Genomic DNA, 16,871 nt, shown 5'->3' with positions numbered 1-16,871 from the left:
CCTCAGGGTTCCTTAGTTTATCACCTATTTGCTTCCTTTCTGGCATCTGATTTGATTGTAATCATCATTATTGAATGAGGTACCATCAATATGAGCACAAATCAGCTAGGAAAATATACTAATAGAAATCTGCTGATTTATAATAAAAAAAAATATGTATTTTCTTCTGGTTTCTTAAAGGATGATAAGTGAAACAAGAAAGAAAACACAAGCATGCAGATAAAGGAGAGCAGCAAGAAGCCAGCTCAGTCAGCGCACACTGTGTGGCTCCAGTTCATATCATCAAGAGGCAGGGTCCCTGCACGGCCACCTCCTCAGTCTGGCTCCAAGTCTGCGCTGCTGCCTTGGACCCTGAACCTTCCAGCCTGTCCCCATTTCCCCACAAAGCAACCACAGAAAAACCATAACGCCTTTCAAAGGAGCTGTAAGATGACCTTGACATCCCAACGCAAGGCTGTCCTGCCCCTTGGCTGCAGAACACTGCAGAGCTTTATCTTGAGTCATGAGATGCTCGTGTCACCTACAGTAGGCAATGAAGACGGTGGGAGCTACTTGCCACCCTCCGCAGCATCCCATCATTACACCTGGTTATGAATTCATCACAGTCAGGACTTGTTTGCTGCTCAAACCATCTGGCCAATTTATAGCCACATATGTCAACTCTGGAGTGACAAACTAACGCTCTCCTGTGCTGTCGACTCTCCACCCTGTAACATCCATGGGGGTCACCTGAACCAGCTGGTATCTTCCCACTCCAGCTCATAAATAAGGCAACAAGTGGCACACAGTTATGGCAGTGATTTACCAGGGAATCTGGGGAATAATCCCTCTCTGGGTTACCTTGCACAATCACAGTGACACCTCTGCATGCTCCCCTGTGCATGGGGACTTCCCACATGCGCACACTCGTGCCATATTCTGCATGGAAACAAGGCGTTTGCATGGAGACAGACTGTTCTGCAATTGTTTGGGCAAGCAGCAACTGAAAAACTTAAATGCATCCAGAAAAAAATGAAGAGGAAAAGGACTGGAACGGGATAAGCAGCCACATGACACCCACAGACATGGTTATCTGGTGGCTCTGCATCATCCACTGACTCACAGATGCTCCAGTCAAATGTTCTAGCCAGAAGCAATCTTATTTTATCAGACAACTAGCATGTGGATGCACAGTCAAACTTCTCTTCTGTTGATATGTTCCTTTGGCTCTGTCCTCAGTTGCCATATCACAACAGACATCACTTAACATCCACAGGCAGCATACCATAGAAGTACAGGAAAAACTAGGTATAAGACTACAGAGAAAGAAAAAAAATCAACCAGATAGAGCGCATCCTCACTAAGGAGGCCCGAGCGCTAATTCTACTCTAGAACTTGACTCAAAACTTGCTTCATATATTGCCCTTCAGCATATTCCAGAGCGCTAGATACTATCATGAGCAAATCCACATTGAAAAAGGGGAGAGGAGAAATAAAAGCAGCACAAGACATACCTGATGCCAAAAAGTCATTTACCAGCACCAAGAACTGCTCGTCAGCCACTTGCATGTCGGTCATTAGGAACACAGTGCCTATGTTCTTCACACCAGCTTTCAGGTACAGGCCCGCCAGGTCTGCCTGGAGGTTGAAAAGCAAGTGGACTTCGGGTTGCACCTACCTCCTGCAAAGCGTGGGCTAGGCACCACACCCTCAACAGGTTGGTTCAGAATCTTCCCATTACCCGCAAACAAAACAATTGCAATTAATTGTCATGAAAATGCATTTTGGACACCCTCTATCTTCAGGGCTGAGCCTTCCCAGGGACATGAGGGTGTCTATTGCTATCATCCCTGCAAGGCTCATTACCAAGTAAGGCTGGACACCGAGGCTAAAGCACCACAGGAACTGGGAGAGACAGCAGTGCTTGGAAATGTTGATCTTTGGTATCCCCATGCTGTAGATCTCTCTGGTTTCACAAGTACACTAATAAATTGACTTATATTTTTGCTGAAGTGTTGTAACATGTTTTTGTTCATTTGTGAGGAAGAGATGAAGGTTCCTTGTACAAGCAAGGATTTTTCCAGTTGTGAATTTCTCCCACTCAAGATACAGAGATGTTGGCACAGCCTGCTCACCTGTAAAAGCTGTTACATTTCTAAGGGGATAGTGCCCTGCTAATGAAGGACACTGAGTTTTTGAAATCCAGGTTGTTCGTGAAATTGCAAAAACCACCATCATTCAGCTCAAAGTCCATCCTTTCCTTCCTGCATCTCTAAGCAGGACACAAGACACACAGGGGTGCCTGAAATTGCACACCGACCACTACCCCAGAAACTTTTAGAAATTCAGCACACAAGTACGCTTCTTCTAAAAGAGTCATTTGTTAACTTTCATCACTAAGAAATTTGGATTAGGTTAATTACAGCAGCAGGAGGGGCCAACAGCAGGGTGATCTGTCACCATCTTGCTCTTCCATAGCTGAGGAAAAAAAAACACACTCCATCTTTCATAAATTCTTTGAAAATGAATACAGAGAGACAGGAACACCAAATTACCTTCCACCTCCACTGACAGAGCGGCATTGAGGTGCTTTGAAAACATGTTTATTACTGTTGGGATTTATCTATATTTCTAGGTGGGAGTGCAGGTTTCCTAAATAAATAGGCAGGTAGGAGCTAGGAAATCCCATGAGTGGGCCTGAAAACACAGAAAAGAGCTGAGAATACCCAACAGACGGTGGGACAGGCTTGCGCAACATAAACAACTTGTGCACAACCACAGGTCATCAAAACAAAGATGATGACACTACAGACCCAGCCCTGCAATTGCTGTAGTATAAATACTGACTTTCCAACTGCTGCAGCTCATACCGAAGTCCCAGATTTAGAGTTAGTGATGTTTCAAAAACCTAATGCTGCTGACCATCAAACCAAGAGCTGGAAGCATGCAAGTAGAGGTGAGAGCCCCAGTCTAACAGCAGAAAAGGCCAGAACTGATCAGTTCCTATTTGCAGGACTGGGAAAAATGGTAAGCAACTGGGAAAGCCTGGGTTAGGACAGGAAGACACCAGCTGTGCTCCAGGCTTTGCCAATAGCCCTCGCTACAATGAGACCTCCCTTCCTGGCTGTGATGGGAATGGAACCCAAGATCCTGTCTCCCAGACAGGATGGACTGGAGTTACTGTGATTTTAATTTTTACGTTTTTAAGGAGAGTTCTTTTGCCAGTAGACAATGTATTTCTAAACCATTTCAGTGATACTTTTAAATGTTGATTTATAACTCTTAAGCTCATTAGTCTGTGCATAAATATAAGCACATCACATATTCTCTATAGTGAACCACCCACTGCCTACTCAGTCCTTCCCTTACCTAAAATGCCAGATGAAGAACTGAGTATGATTTGTGATCTCTACCTCTCTCCTGCTCCTTTTTCACCTCCAAATCACTCCACAACAGACACGTATCAGCTAATTACTATGCCTTGTTTTAATTATAATCAATAATCTGAACTTTTCTGCTGGGTTCTTAATATGGCCCACTGTCCACATGAAACCTTGGGCTGAAGCACTGTTAGTCCTGGTCAGCTCAGAGGAACGGCTGAGGACTTCAGGTCAGCCCGTGTGGACGCATTTCAGCGAGATATTTTGCAAGGATCACTCCTCTCTGCAGTGCAATATCATGGCTGGAGTTTTTGCATCTTCACACCAGTGTTACTGAGTATTAAGCAGGACAAAGTTTTCAGGACAAATTCTGCTTTTTAATTCCTTTCCCCTACCTCAGCCTTAAAAGCCACCTACCTTTAGTTCAGGGATCCCGTAGCCTTTCCTCAAAGTGATCTGGAAAACCTCCAGAGAGCTGATGAAGGCTGCCAGCCTGGTCAGGCTCTGCTTGCCACTTCCACCCACACCAACCAAGAGTGCGTTTCCTCTGGGGGACTCCAGGATACGGTTGATGCGGCAACTAAATTGCAGCACACAAAATCTCTCATTAATATCAGTATATTTCTTTTTTCTCTGCCCAGTGCCTTTCTATACATATTTTATTCACTAAGAAATTGTATTCTGAATGGGATGAAAAATGTCACTCTAAGAGATATGTCAGCAATCAATCCTGATCTCCGCTGAGACCTATATAAAGGACACGGCTGATGAAAAAATAGTTTGGTGGCAATTTGGACTTTGTCCAATTCTTATTCCACCTGCCAAGTCCTACTGGACAGAAATCATTTAAGATGAAGGCCTGGCCATCTTTGCAATAAGGAAAGGAAAGGAGAAGGAAATAGTACATTACACAGATGTGCAAATGACCGAGAACAAAATTCAAGGATCTGATGCAACTCTCCACAGGTTTCTTTTCACAAAATGTTTGGGGTCCACGTTCAGATGAGGGGGGTCCTGCTATGCAATAAAACCTATTCGTATACGTCTAAAATAACCACCAGCATGCAATACCTGCATCTCACAGCCCCAGTCACCCTCACGGTTTCAGAAGTGCCCTCCAAACACCAGCTAGAGAAGTAGTGCAGTATTTGTGCAGGACATGTGACGTGGGGAGCTGAAGCTTCTGCACACCTCCAGCTCCATCAGCTATAACTACAGGTGCCTACAACTCTATGGAAGCAATCTATGCATATAAATGCTATGATGAGATTATAAAGCCAGAAAATCCCCTTACACATGGCACATGGCATCCTCAAATAGCACCAGGTTCATGGCAGCATTGACTTCATTGTAGTTGTCCATGGCTTCCACAAGGATCTGGTTCAGCTCTTCCCAGGTTGGAACAGGCCTATAGCTGGGTTCGCCAATGCCTTTAGCAAAATGGCAATAAACATTCATTTGCTTTGTCTGCTCTAAAGTCTCCTCAATGTCCTGTCAAAGAAACATATATATGCATATATAAATAAGCAGAGGAAAAAACTCTGTAGCTCTTTGCCATCTTTCCAAGTAAAGTATCAGTGCTCCAGAAAATACCTTTATAGTTGTACCTGCACGTTGGAAGAGGTGGAAGAGAAGCAAGAGGGAAATGGGAGGAAAGAAAAAAGCCCTGATATTGACATCCTTTGCTCACAACCTTTTGTGAGGCATAAAAATGCAACCCATTGCCATAAGAGAATGTGGCCACATGAAAAGGCCTGCAGCAATAGCCATAACATTAGGCTGTGCGTGGACGATGATAACATCTGGAGGAAAAAGAACTGTCTGCACTACTTATCACTTCAGTGATACCTGTGTAATTCCTATAGCAGCACTGCTGCACCAGTCTGAAGTAAAGCAGGTCTAGAGCTTTCATTTGAAAGGTTATATTGGAGAGATGAAAAGCACGGAGGCCTGCATACCCATTTTGCTCCTGTTGAGAGAAAGGGAATCTGACCCTTCTCCTGCTTTTGCCATGAGAGACTCAAAGCACTTAAATAAAGCAATTAAATTAATTCACAGAGCCCAAATGTTCTCTTCCCAACACCCTTATGGAATGCATCATTTACTTATATCACAACATCAGCAGTCCAGCATATGGTGCAGAAAGTTTGCTCCCATCAAGAGCATTGCCCTCCAGGCAAGTGAGACCTGGGCAGGCCTCAAGTCAAGCTCTGTTCTCCCAAGGACCTTGACTGTGAGTGTGTTATGTTATTATCAGTCATGAACCTCAACACTTACATCATAGAATTTCTTCACCACCTCCAGCTGGATTTTATCAAAGGTACCATAATCCTTTTCTTCAACCATCTTATCCCGGTACACCCGGTTTGACTCATGCAGGTAGAGCTTCACTAGGTCTTGGGGTTGCTTCAGACATTCAGGGGTAGAGAACAGAAGGCCCTGTGGGGAGCAGAAATAGTCAAAAAGAAACAACACAAAACAAATGGAACCCCCCCCAAAACCTAAGGGACCAACCCCAGCATCCAGGCTACCACAGTAGAACGGGGTTGCAGAACTACAAACGCAGAGCTATTACAGCAAACTGCCATCGAACTTCTGAATAAGCCCCTACTTAACAGCCCCTAGAGAATGTGCACTTTATTACCCGAAATTTCCCAAAGTGGTTTATATTGGTTATATTCATTTTAATAATCCAGAACAGGATGCTCAGTGCAGCCTGGCTGTGTTGGTGATCCTGATCTCAGCATCAGCAAGGATGGAGAGCCAGCTGCCAGCCCAGACGTGGGTCCCTCTGCACCCCCACACCATGCTATGGGTGCTTTTTCAAGAGGAAAAATTCATTCAGAAATGTTAGTGGTGATGATTTTTTAAAAATCAATTAATTTTAATTAGGTGCATTCTGCCTACAGGAAATATTAGTTGCTGTCTGCTTATCACAGTATGTTTACCATGAACTCTATTAAAATGCATAAAAGAATTATATTTCAAAGAGGTGTCTCCTATAACTAAGCCTATTAACAGCACACAAGGCTTTCAACGGCATGAATTAAATAGACAGCTTTTATTTCTAACATCTAATTATTTATACATAAAATATAAAATGCATTAGAAGCAATGTAAATCATTCTCTCTCGTTCCCACTGGCCCATGTCTCAAATCATTTGGGTTTCATATTTGTCATTACAGCTGCCAAATTGTTATTTTATTTATTTCAGAAACAAAATGAGTGATAGAACAGCTGACAACTCGACAAGAGAAAGGGCTAAGGTGTAACCTCTCAGGTCCTAAACTGATTAAAATTAAGATTAAAACCACTCAGTCTCTCTAAAGACACTTCAAGCCACAAAAGATGTTGTGGTCTTTATGCTAGCACACATAAGGCTACTTAAGAGGAGAGAAAACCCACAGTTCACTAATCTTTAATGAATTTATTAACTTAATAGCCAAACATCTCCCCTTTCCTCACTTTGGAAACCAGTGCTGCCAGTCTCTTCCAGCAGCACGACCAGCTGCAACCCCAAACTGCGATGGGGATGCTCTGCGCATGAGGCTGAGCTTCCCCCAGGTGCCACAGAGCCTACAGCCGGGCCACGGCGGATGCGTGGTAGTGGGTCACTGTTTGTGTTGGATGTGGTGCCAACATGGCGTAAGAAAGGATAACTGCTCTTTGCCATGCCAATGTAAATTTTACCCAATTGGCCGCTGAGTCCTCAGTCAAACCTTTCAGCTCCCGCTCCTGAACAGAACGGCCAGAAAGCGGTTAGGAAGTTCCTTCCGCCACGTGGAGACTTCTCTAGGCAACCATACCAAATATCCCAACATCCAAAACAATACAGCAAAACAGCAGAACAGGCCTTTGCTCAGAGGACCAACTGTGCCATCATGGTCTAAGGGCTCGCCCAGCACCTTGCAGAGGAGCGCAGGGATGGGCTGCAGGGTAAGAGCCACCCTCCAGCCGAGACCAATCCCATCAGGATTTATTATGTGGTAATCCAGAATGACAGGCTCCTCACAAGCTTAATAATCACCCTGGGAGATGATGCGCATTTGGCACGGAAACAGGAAATATGCTAATGATCCCAGCACGACTCATCTGCCATGTTTCTGTCAGGCGTCACCGTGCCCACCGCAGCTGAGGAGACAGGCTGGCACGGCTCTGCAGGGCAGTGCCTGACCCCCACCGGTGACTTGTCTCCTTCCACAATCTCCACGAAAAGAAGAGCAAACATCATCCGTGATCCCGTCAGCCTGCCAGGGAACATGTCCTGTCCCTGGTGTGCTCTGCACCCATTGTGGCTGCGTTGAGGGAAGCGTTGAGGTATTTCTGCTACCCACCAGAGCTCTGCGAGCAGTGACGAGCATCGGTCAGCTCACGCTTCACAACATCAGCTCTTCTGGGCAGTTGGCCACCCAGGGCTGGGGCAGGACAATACCCACTGCGGCTCCACTAATGAGTGCAAGCATACATGCTCATCTCAAACCCAGTATTATCACCACCTTCCATCCAGGAATGGTCTCCAGATACCATCTAGGACATTCACCCTCCAGCCACCCCTCGAGCTGTAACCCCCCACAAGCATGAGTTTACCCAAAACTTCAGAAGCCTTCCTTGCTCTCAGAGGTATGCATGCTTCATCTTTACATGGAAATAGATTGCACTTAGACAACCTAAACAGAAGCAAAAGAGGGCTCTGCACGTACAGGACAACCTTGGGTAAGTCAAAGCATTTGTTTGCATATTCCTATTTAGAACACAATAAAACGCACATGCATAGGGAATCTGAATGTCTGATTTAAAAAATAAAAATAAAAATATCAGCACCAGAGACATTTGAGCCATTCTTGCAAAACCCAGAAGACTACAACAGCTGTCCAGAAATCAGGGTGCTAATAAATGTAACATGAAGTCTGGACACTGGGCTTGCCAAGAAGTTAATTCTTTGCACTTCTTCAACTTTGCATCCTGTAATGCTCCTTGCCAGCACGGTGAATTGCTGCTAATGTAGCAACCCACAACCAAGAGAGGGGAGAGAAGCACCGGGAAGTGCAGCTCAGCCTCTGCCCGCTGGGCTTGGAGCTGGAGGCAGGGAAAGCATAGAGGTGAGTGTGAAGAGAGAGCTAACACACTCCACGGATCAGAAGGTGACAAAGCACAAGTTCTCTCAGGTATGAAAAGGTAAAATAAATAAATAAATAAAAATTAAATTACTTTTTCCCTTTGCAACCTCAATACCATTTAAAATAACAACAACTTGTGCAGCACAGTTACCCCTTTCCAGCCATCCTGCACTGTTGGGCTAAGCACCCTGCCCGCCTCCCTTCCTGCCGTTACTCTTGGGGCTCCTGGGGCAGCCTCAGCACTGTTGTGTCACAACTCTGACACGAAAACAGTGACGAACACGGCATTAAAGAGGATGTTAGCCAGCAATCCAGAGTCCTATTTAAAGGTACCAAACCAATTTCTAAGCATGTTAACCAGGGAGGACTGACAAACCCTAACCACCCCATTTGCACCTCATACTGTGATGCTGCATTTGATGGAGCAACCCATAAGCAGTCACTTGAGTCTGGATCTCTCTTAAGAATAGAAATGACAGAGGGCAAGACAGAAGCGGAGGGAAGCTCTGAAACCCGACCAGCTCAGAGCACACCAATAGACAAATGAGCATCTCAGATAGGTCAGCAAAGCAAAATTTTCAGCATCGCAAATGTGGGCCCAGATGACCAGATCCTGACCAAGCCCAAAGCTAAGTCAGGCCCACAGCTGTGCCAGCCTGAGGAACAACATGAAGGTGCCACCACCAACCCTGCGCTGGTCTCGCAGCGTCTGCTGTCTCCTCTCTCCGGCTACCACAGCATGCACCAGCAGACCATGTGTAAGGTGCCTTTTGGTGCTTGTGAGCCTGAAGCTTCAGCAAATTCAGCTATGGGTACATATGAAGATCCCTCCCTCGTGCCGAGGAGAGCAAAGTCTGCCAGCCGCTAGGGCCCGCGCAGAAGAGCAAGGCACGCTGGAGCCACCACTATCATTGTGCTGCCAGGTTGGGAGATGCCATCTCTTCTCAGCTGCCGTGAATCTTAACATGACATGCTCCTGGAAATCTTGTTATAAATGGGAATAAAAAGCAAAATACAACCCTGCTGAGTCTATGATTATTTAACAGAGATGACAGATATAATTTAGAGCACAATACCATGGTAACCCTTTCAGACATAAAGAAAGACAGCAACAAGGCTTCCTCTGGTGTGAGCCAGCAGGGAATATATTTTTAAAAAGCATAATCCACCACTCTGTCACTGCATAGACCTGTCTTCTTTAATCAAGGGTAAATTGCCTCAAGCGTACCAATCAATTTAACTCTGCAGTGCAAGGTGGGACCCAGAGGCAAGAAAAGGCACCACAGAAAAGCAAGGCAAAGCTTCAACCACAGCCGGGACCTGCTACAGAGGGAAAGCAACAGATAATGATGATGAACCCAAAGACTCATCAGGTTAGAAAGGACTGAAAGGCAACTTTGCCCCTTCAACAATAACATCAGCAACAGCACGAGATATAGTCCAAGGACAAGGAGCCAGGGCTACCATTCCTGCTGACTGCACCTAATCCCACTCTAGCCTCTATGCCCTTCACCCTGTACAGTGATTTCCAGTCTCTCCTCACCCTGAACAGTTCGGGCAAGACATCCACATGGGCTTGGCAGATACAACACAGGAAGACACCCCAGAACCCAGATGGGATGCCCTGACATTTCAGAAAGCACCAGATACCCACACTGGGGCAATCAAGTGAAACCACACCTGTGCCCCTGGCTAGGGGAACTGGGCTGCATTCCCCAGCCTGGGATGAACTTAGTTATCCTCACAGCTCTGAAGCTGAGTGTCTCAATCTGGAGCCAGTTCCCTCCTTAGATCTGCACAGTGTCAATGTCTGACAGCAGGACAGTCACCTCAGACTCCTTTCACCACTGATGAAGAGGGTACTTCAGAAACAGAGTTCCTCTGAGCCCTTCCGTTCGTTTCTCCCAGGATGAGTCGAGTTTGAACACCACACAGAAATGCCGATTTCCCTCTGCTGACTAGCCAGGCAAAGAGGAATTCCACCTCAGAAATGGTCATTTCAGCTTAGTCAGGACAAATGTGAACTTTGCTTGGTGAAGTCAACCCACCACTCCCAGCCAAGCCTTCAACCCCTGGGTTTATAGGCAGCTCTTTTCCCTTTGGTTTCACCAAATTTTATTTGCCTAGCCAGACCACTGTGATATTCTGCTGTCATTTGGAGTGAACACCTTCTAGAGTCACCTACAGCTGAACCCTTGTACTGAGGAAAGCAGACATCAGCCTGATCAGAGCAGGCCAGATGGTGGTCGTGAAAAAGGGCAAACATGAAAGCAACAAGTTCCTGTATCTGTCTGTCAGAAGGAATTACTGCTGACTGTTGCTTTTGGGTAGTCTTCCTTTTTTTTTGTGTAGCACTGAAATGCATACAAGGTTCAAACTCATTCATTCTTCATTAGCTGCAACAATTAAGGTACAGGTTCTTTAAGCATTTTGTAATGAGACAATTAGCACAGGACTCCTTGTCATAAGAGCTGTCAGGCAGTTTTGACAAAGGGAATCAAGCTGGGCTTGCAAGGCCCTACTTAAATGTTTAGGTACTGTATTAATATCTAATATGGTATGATAATGACAGAGCCATTGGATAGACTGTAAATGGAGCTGTTGCTAACGACCTGTGCAGAACCTTCAATAACACAGCATAGAGGCAGCACGTTCCAAGGGTTGACTCCTCCAGAGCTGCAATTTGCATATGTTTTGTGCCTTTAACAGTTATCATCGGCTGTGTGTATAATTACAGCATAGCTGGTATAACACCAATCCCCGAATGCCTTTTATATATTCAACTATTACATATTCTGTGTTTGATTGTTTGTCTGGGATTAAAAGGAATTTGAAAAAGGCATTACACACTGACCTACAAACTTTACATTCACCGATTCTCTCTCTTCCCAAAGGGTAAGGAAACTCAGATGACCCTGTTTTTCTTTATTGGTGGTGGGTTTTTATTCTGTTTTCAGATGTCATCACATCAAGGATCCTATGAGAACACAGACCAGATGGGTAGACAGCAAGGCGGGTGGAGAACTGGCTCAAAGGTCAATGTTGTTAAGTCTAACTGGAGGCCAACTACCAGCAGTGTTCCTCAGGGGCTGGTATTGGGGCCAGAGTCCAGAGCTTCTTTCACACTCAGTTTCAGGAATAAAACTGTGTTCCAGCAGAGCTAAGCAGGAAATCAGTAGTTCTCAAAAACCTTAAAATACTTAAGGTAAGAAAATATCAAGAGCAAATACCATAATGAAGGACTTCAAGAAAAACAGAACTACCATCTAAATAAATATTACAAAACCAAGAAGCCAGATTCCCCTCCTCCAGCAGCTACGTGAGAAACTAAAAGCCACCTAAGCTCCTATCACTGCCCCTACCCCAGAGTCCTGGCATCTAGACATGACAGGATGTTTTCAAATATCCCACAACTTTAACACCTTTCAAACAGACCACAGTTAAAATTAAATTTTCCCATCTAAATGCTTCTTTTCTCTCTCTCTCTGCTTCTCAAAGCATAGGTTAACTAGAAGCCAGGATTTAAAATGACCCACACCAAAAGCCATAGGCTGGTGATGTTTAGCTGAGCAAGAGTGACAGGTCTGATTCCTCCTTCATACAATAGGGTTATTAACTTTTTCAAGTTCCTGTTCTTAGATTTCCTTTGCTTGTCATTGCTGCAACTCCTGCCCAACAGACCAGACCAGAAGGCATTGAGCCTTCATTACCTACTTTGTAAAACAAACATTAACAAGGACAGAACAAATTACAAACTGGGGTTGTACAACAGGTTGGGATGATTCGAACCTCTTAGTTTTGCTGCTGACAACTTTCTCCAACTTCATTAATCAACCTTAAGCTCCAAGAGGCTCTTTGAGCTTTCACACTGCTTCATAGTATGAGATTTCAGAGAAAAAAAAAAAAATCTATCACTGTTAGAAGAAAACATTTCTGAAGCCAAACAACTGAGATTGGAAACTTCTTGGTGGAGAACTGGCGCTGGTGGTAATTCAGTTTCAGTAACTAAGAGTTGACTTTCAACTGAGTTATTTATCATCTCTTTAAATGTCATCCATCATGCATGTGCTGAGTACCTGAACATTGAGAAAACGTAAGGATGTGCCAGTATAGACTCACATACGGTACCAGCCCCAGCCAGGGCAGCTGAGATAGTTACTGTTCCCCCGTCTGCATAGTCAGTAGCCCACTAAATATCCTCCACCTGCTTCAGTGCAAAAAAAACACTTTCTGTAGCGGGGCAGGGCCATTAATGCCCCCACAAGTAGAACTGAGGCTTACAAAGGCAAGCCCAACTCTAGTGACAACTGCACTTACTTGGAAGATATTGGAGAAGTCTCTCAGGTTGAAAATGTAGTGGAACTTGATAGCCGTTGGCAGAAAAGTAGCAGCTACTCTCTGGTGCAGGCCCAGGGCCAGAGAGATCAGCTGCTGAGCTGACTTTTGCACAGCCCCTGAGAAATTCCCGCTCGTCAGGTGCTGCATTAAGATGGTGCTGTAGATCCTGGACAAGGCATCCTGCCCGGGGATGGAGAGGGCGAAGACACAGAAGTGACGCTGAGGAAAAGAAAGGAAGAGATGGAAAAGTCAGAGAGCTGGGCAACCACCTCTCCATCAAAAGGCACTCAGGGACTTCCTGTCCACCCAGAACAAGGCCATTTCCAATTTTCCAGCAGATGAAAACTGGCAAGTGACTTCTTTCTTGCTCTCTGAATGAGAGATTTTCAACTGCATTTCACGGCCAGTAGGTGAGAAGTTCAGTCCATCTGATGGTCTCACCATCTGCCAGTGGAGCCTAGTCACTTCTCAAACACTGTGTTTCAGTGCTTCAAATTCAATAGACTTAACCTGAACTTGTGTTACAGCCCTACAAACCTAGCAGTAAAAGTGGTTATATTTAGCAGCCCATTTGGATTCACCTCCTCACTCTGAGCCTGCTTCCATGAGCCTTGACTTTCCTGGCTTCATCTGATCTACCAAACACAGCCCCTGGCCTCTTCCCTGGCACTAGGGCTGCGGTCGCACTTGGCATCCCAGAAAACCTCTCCCCTCCCAAAACAGATTGGCACAGCCACGCTGCCTGTTGGAAGGTGCCATCTCCCAGAATACCCCTTATTGATGTGGGACTCATTCTCCAGAGGAGGTGCCCATTTCCAGCCATAGGATGCTTCCTATTAACACCACAGAGCAGCTAAAAAGAACAATGGCTTGGGCTGACTCTGGTCATGAAGTTTCTCCAAGAAACTGTGATGCTGCTGGAAAGGACACTGTCCCTCTGCTTGCTGTTTGTGCCCCACAGAGGTCCACAGGAACCACTCAGTGTTTCATCTGCAGGCACAGGGCACAGCCAGGCTGCCTCCATCGGGCTCTGCCCCCTGCCACAGGCTGCCACTGACGCCTCCTGCCTCAGAGAGAGGGTTAAATAACTTCAGCACTGAATATTATCAATAAGGTCAAGTCTCTCAGCTCCCATAAGTCAATACGCTTGGTCATGTATCTTTTTTTCCATTTTTTTCTTTTCTTTTTAATGAGAATATACTGCCAGCTCCATCAGAAATTTTAGAAACCAAAAGGATTTAATGAGCTATGCTCCAGAGGTAAATACTAGCTAATGAAGGCAAAATCTGTATGAACCAGAACATTGTCCCGAAAGTAGGTGCTAAGCTGGCAGGCAACCTGTGACTGCTTCCTCTGGTGGAGCAGCAGAACGGGAGGAAAAACAAACAAGACAAAAAGGGAGCAAGTCTGCTCTCTTACCACTATGATTTATAGTCTCCCCACTGAAACATGCAATTTCTACTGATAAAACAAAAGCAGCACCTGCCACTGGTTTTCCTCTGGCTTCATGCTTAAATAACCCACTCTGAAATAAAATCAGCAACGTGCCTGACCCTGAACAGGGCTTTACCTGCAGACGTGGGTTGATAGTGAAGCTGCCAGCAGTCGGGTTCATGCACGATACATACTGCACATTTGTGATCTCCTTCAGGGACAGCTTGGTCCTGTCGTACCTTTGGGCAAAACAAAAGCAGCAGCTGGGTGACCGCTGAAGTCTGGATTGGCTTCAGTGCCGCAATGAAGCTGGAGGTCCAACCCTGCACCTTGCCAAGGCAGTGTCCAGGCTTGTCCTGGGGCACACAGGAGTCCTGCTCTCTTGCTGGAAATCTTTCAGCTTCAACAACCTGTAGCTAATATTTATTAGCGGATAAGAAGCTCTGAGCAAAGCCCGCAAGTGTGTGACACCCTATGGGCGCTGCTGAGAGCGTGGGCTGAAAACCCCGACATGCCCAGGAGGGGCCACACTGCATCCTGAGTGCCACCAGCACTCTGACCTGTGCAACCAGCAGAAATGTCTCTCTGCCCCACACCTGCTTCACCCACACCCACGGCCCCAAAATTCTGCCTGTCTCTGTACCCAGGAAGTCCTGCATTTCTGCCTGTCTTCATACCACGGAAGCTTTTGGCCAAGCTCAGGTGCACGCATGTCTAAGAAGCTGGATGCTGCTGCACCTCCCTGCCTCGTATGCCCCATGTAGGGAGATGAGAATATTCCTGTCCCTCACAGCACTACCAGCTACCATGTGAAATGCACCCATCTCCCTCCCAAGCACCATTACTTCTTTTTCTTCAAATTACTTCTGCCTAGAAAACACTTGTTTGCTGCTGTCTGCCTGGAAACATCAGGCGTGCACAGCAGGGGCTCAGCAGGGAGGCTGCATCCCAGCAGAGGCCAGATCCACCGCCTTCCCCTGATCTCAGCGTTGCAGGGCACCAAAGCACAGCATCGCACTCCTCTTGCAGGCTCTGCATCAAGACCACAGCCCCAGAGCATGCCAGGAGCAGAGCAAAGCACCTCTCAACCAGGCTGGGAGCAAGCGAGTTGCTTTGCTGGGGAAGAGGAAATGCCCTGAGTGCGTGCCCATCAGCCTCCAACCCCAGAAAGATGCAATGGCAAAAGCAGGCCAGGAAGGGAGAACTGCACTTCAACTTCATCCTGAAGACTGGAACTGAACAAAAAGGTCTTGAATGATGCCGCCCAAGCAGCCTCCTACCAGTGACCATAGTCCAGGTGCTGCCGGATGAGTGTATGGGGCTGCACCGTCCCGTAAGCATCCACTTCTGGCATGTTCATGTCATCGATGAAATAGATGAGCTTCTTTGTACCCGGAGGGCCATAATTTCTGCCAGCCTTTTTATCCAGAGGCTTCTCAAGCACACCTGTATGGAGGCAGAGATGCAAAGTTAAACCAACAGGGGGTTCATGTCAGCACAACAAAAAGAAGGCTTCCCACCCCAGCTCCACATTGTGCTGCGTGCAGCTGTACCAGCCCCGAGGAGCTGAGCGGTGCACAGGACGGGCAGGACTGCTCTCACAGCACAGGGGAAAGCGCCAGGCCCCCCGCAGCTGGCACAAGGAGAGCTGGTCGCTGCTTTCTTGGGAGGAACAGCTGATCTTGGCACAGGACGCTGTTCACCAGCAGGACAGTGGCTGCCCCCGAGCTGCGTCTGGAGAGTGGCTGGGAGCCCTGCACAGGGCTGGCAGAGACCTTTGGGCAGCTTTTTGGTCCAAATTGACCCAAACCAGAAAGTTATATTCCTTATTTCAAACTAAATATGGCAAGCTAATAGTCTGCTGCAAAAGGGATCTACTTCAGACCACACAAAAGCAAGACTGAGCCTCAGAATCCCTTCTGCATCATTTTTTTAAACTAAATCTTACTGTCTGGGTTTATTCTGACCTATATCACGCCACTGGTTTTGTGAAGGTAGATGCATTTTCCCTCACTTAGGCAAAAGGAATCCGTGATTTGGGGGGCAAATCCAGGGATATCATCAGGACAAATAAAATAATATGTTAATTTTATTAACCATGTACACACAAGTTCCCTGATGCCCACCTGCCCCCCCCCTCCCCGAAACACCCAAATCTCCAGATAATTTGACAAGACTAATTTCCAACATGAGCTGCCAAAATACCACCCAGTTGTCAGTAGGGTCATGCATGAGCAAGGAAAAGGATGCAAAGAAAAGTTTCTTGTTTTAAAGTTTTGGAAGATATTACTTTGTTTTAGCAGGAGGCTGAGGTTATATGTTGTAGATTATAAAACATAATGAATATTTACAACACCAGGCTGATATTTAATAAAAATCAACCGGTATTCTTGCACATAATGTTTCATAGCTATTGATTCCAGCCTGAGCAACCTTTACTGACTGAGTAAGTGGAAAAACAAACAGAAGAAGTTATCTTCTGCTCAGATGGGATGGATTTTCTCCCATGAGCTGACTTCAAGAGCATCTTCAGTCTTGGGGGCTCACTGCTCTTCCAAAGATGGAGGCAGAATTTGTTTCATTTACACAGGGCTGGGTTGTCAACAGACACAGCAGCACGGT

The 16,871-nt window shown here is 46.1% G+C and overlaps 1 protein-coding gene across 1 annotated transcript in view; it reads right to left on the bottom strand.

Annotated features, from left to right (window-relative positions):
* DNAH9 (dynein axonemal heavy chain 9) overlaps positions 1 to 16,871 on the bottom strand; it is a 193,979-nt gene that overhangs the window by 111,798 nt on the left and 65,310 nt on the right. The window contains exons 38-44 of the mRNA XM_035561934.2: positions 15,530 to 15,695; positions 14,386 to 14,488; positions 12,795 to 13,034; positions 5,637 to 5,798; positions 4,654 to 4,850; positions 3,773 to 3,939; positions 1,494 to 1,613 (exon numbers count right to left, since the gene is read on the bottom strand). Coding sequence (XP_035417827.1) covers positions 1,494 to 1,613; positions 3,773 to 3,939; positions 4,654 to 4,850; positions 5,637 to 5,798; positions 12,795 to 13,034; positions 14,386 to 14,488; positions 15,530 to 15,695 — 1,155 coding nt within the window. The remainder of the gene's footprint in view (positions 1 to 1,493; positions 1,614 to 3,772; positions 3,940 to 4,653; positions 4,851 to 5,636; positions 5,799 to 12,794; positions 13,035 to 14,385; positions 14,489 to 15,529; positions 15,696 to 16,871) is intronic.

The sequence above is a fragment of the Cygnus atratus genome, chromosome 18 (genome assembly GCF_013377495.2).
Source record: "Cygnus atratus isolate AKBS03 ecotype Queensland, Australia chromosome 18, CAtr_DNAZoo_HiC_assembly, whole genome shotgun sequence".
Classification (NCBI taxonomy): Eukaryota; Metazoa; Chordata; class Aves; order Anseriformes; family Anatidae; genus Cygnus; species Cygnus atratus.
The sequence above is the reverse complement of the archived record's forward strand: the minus strand, read 5'-3'. Positions and strand labels throughout refer to the sequence as shown.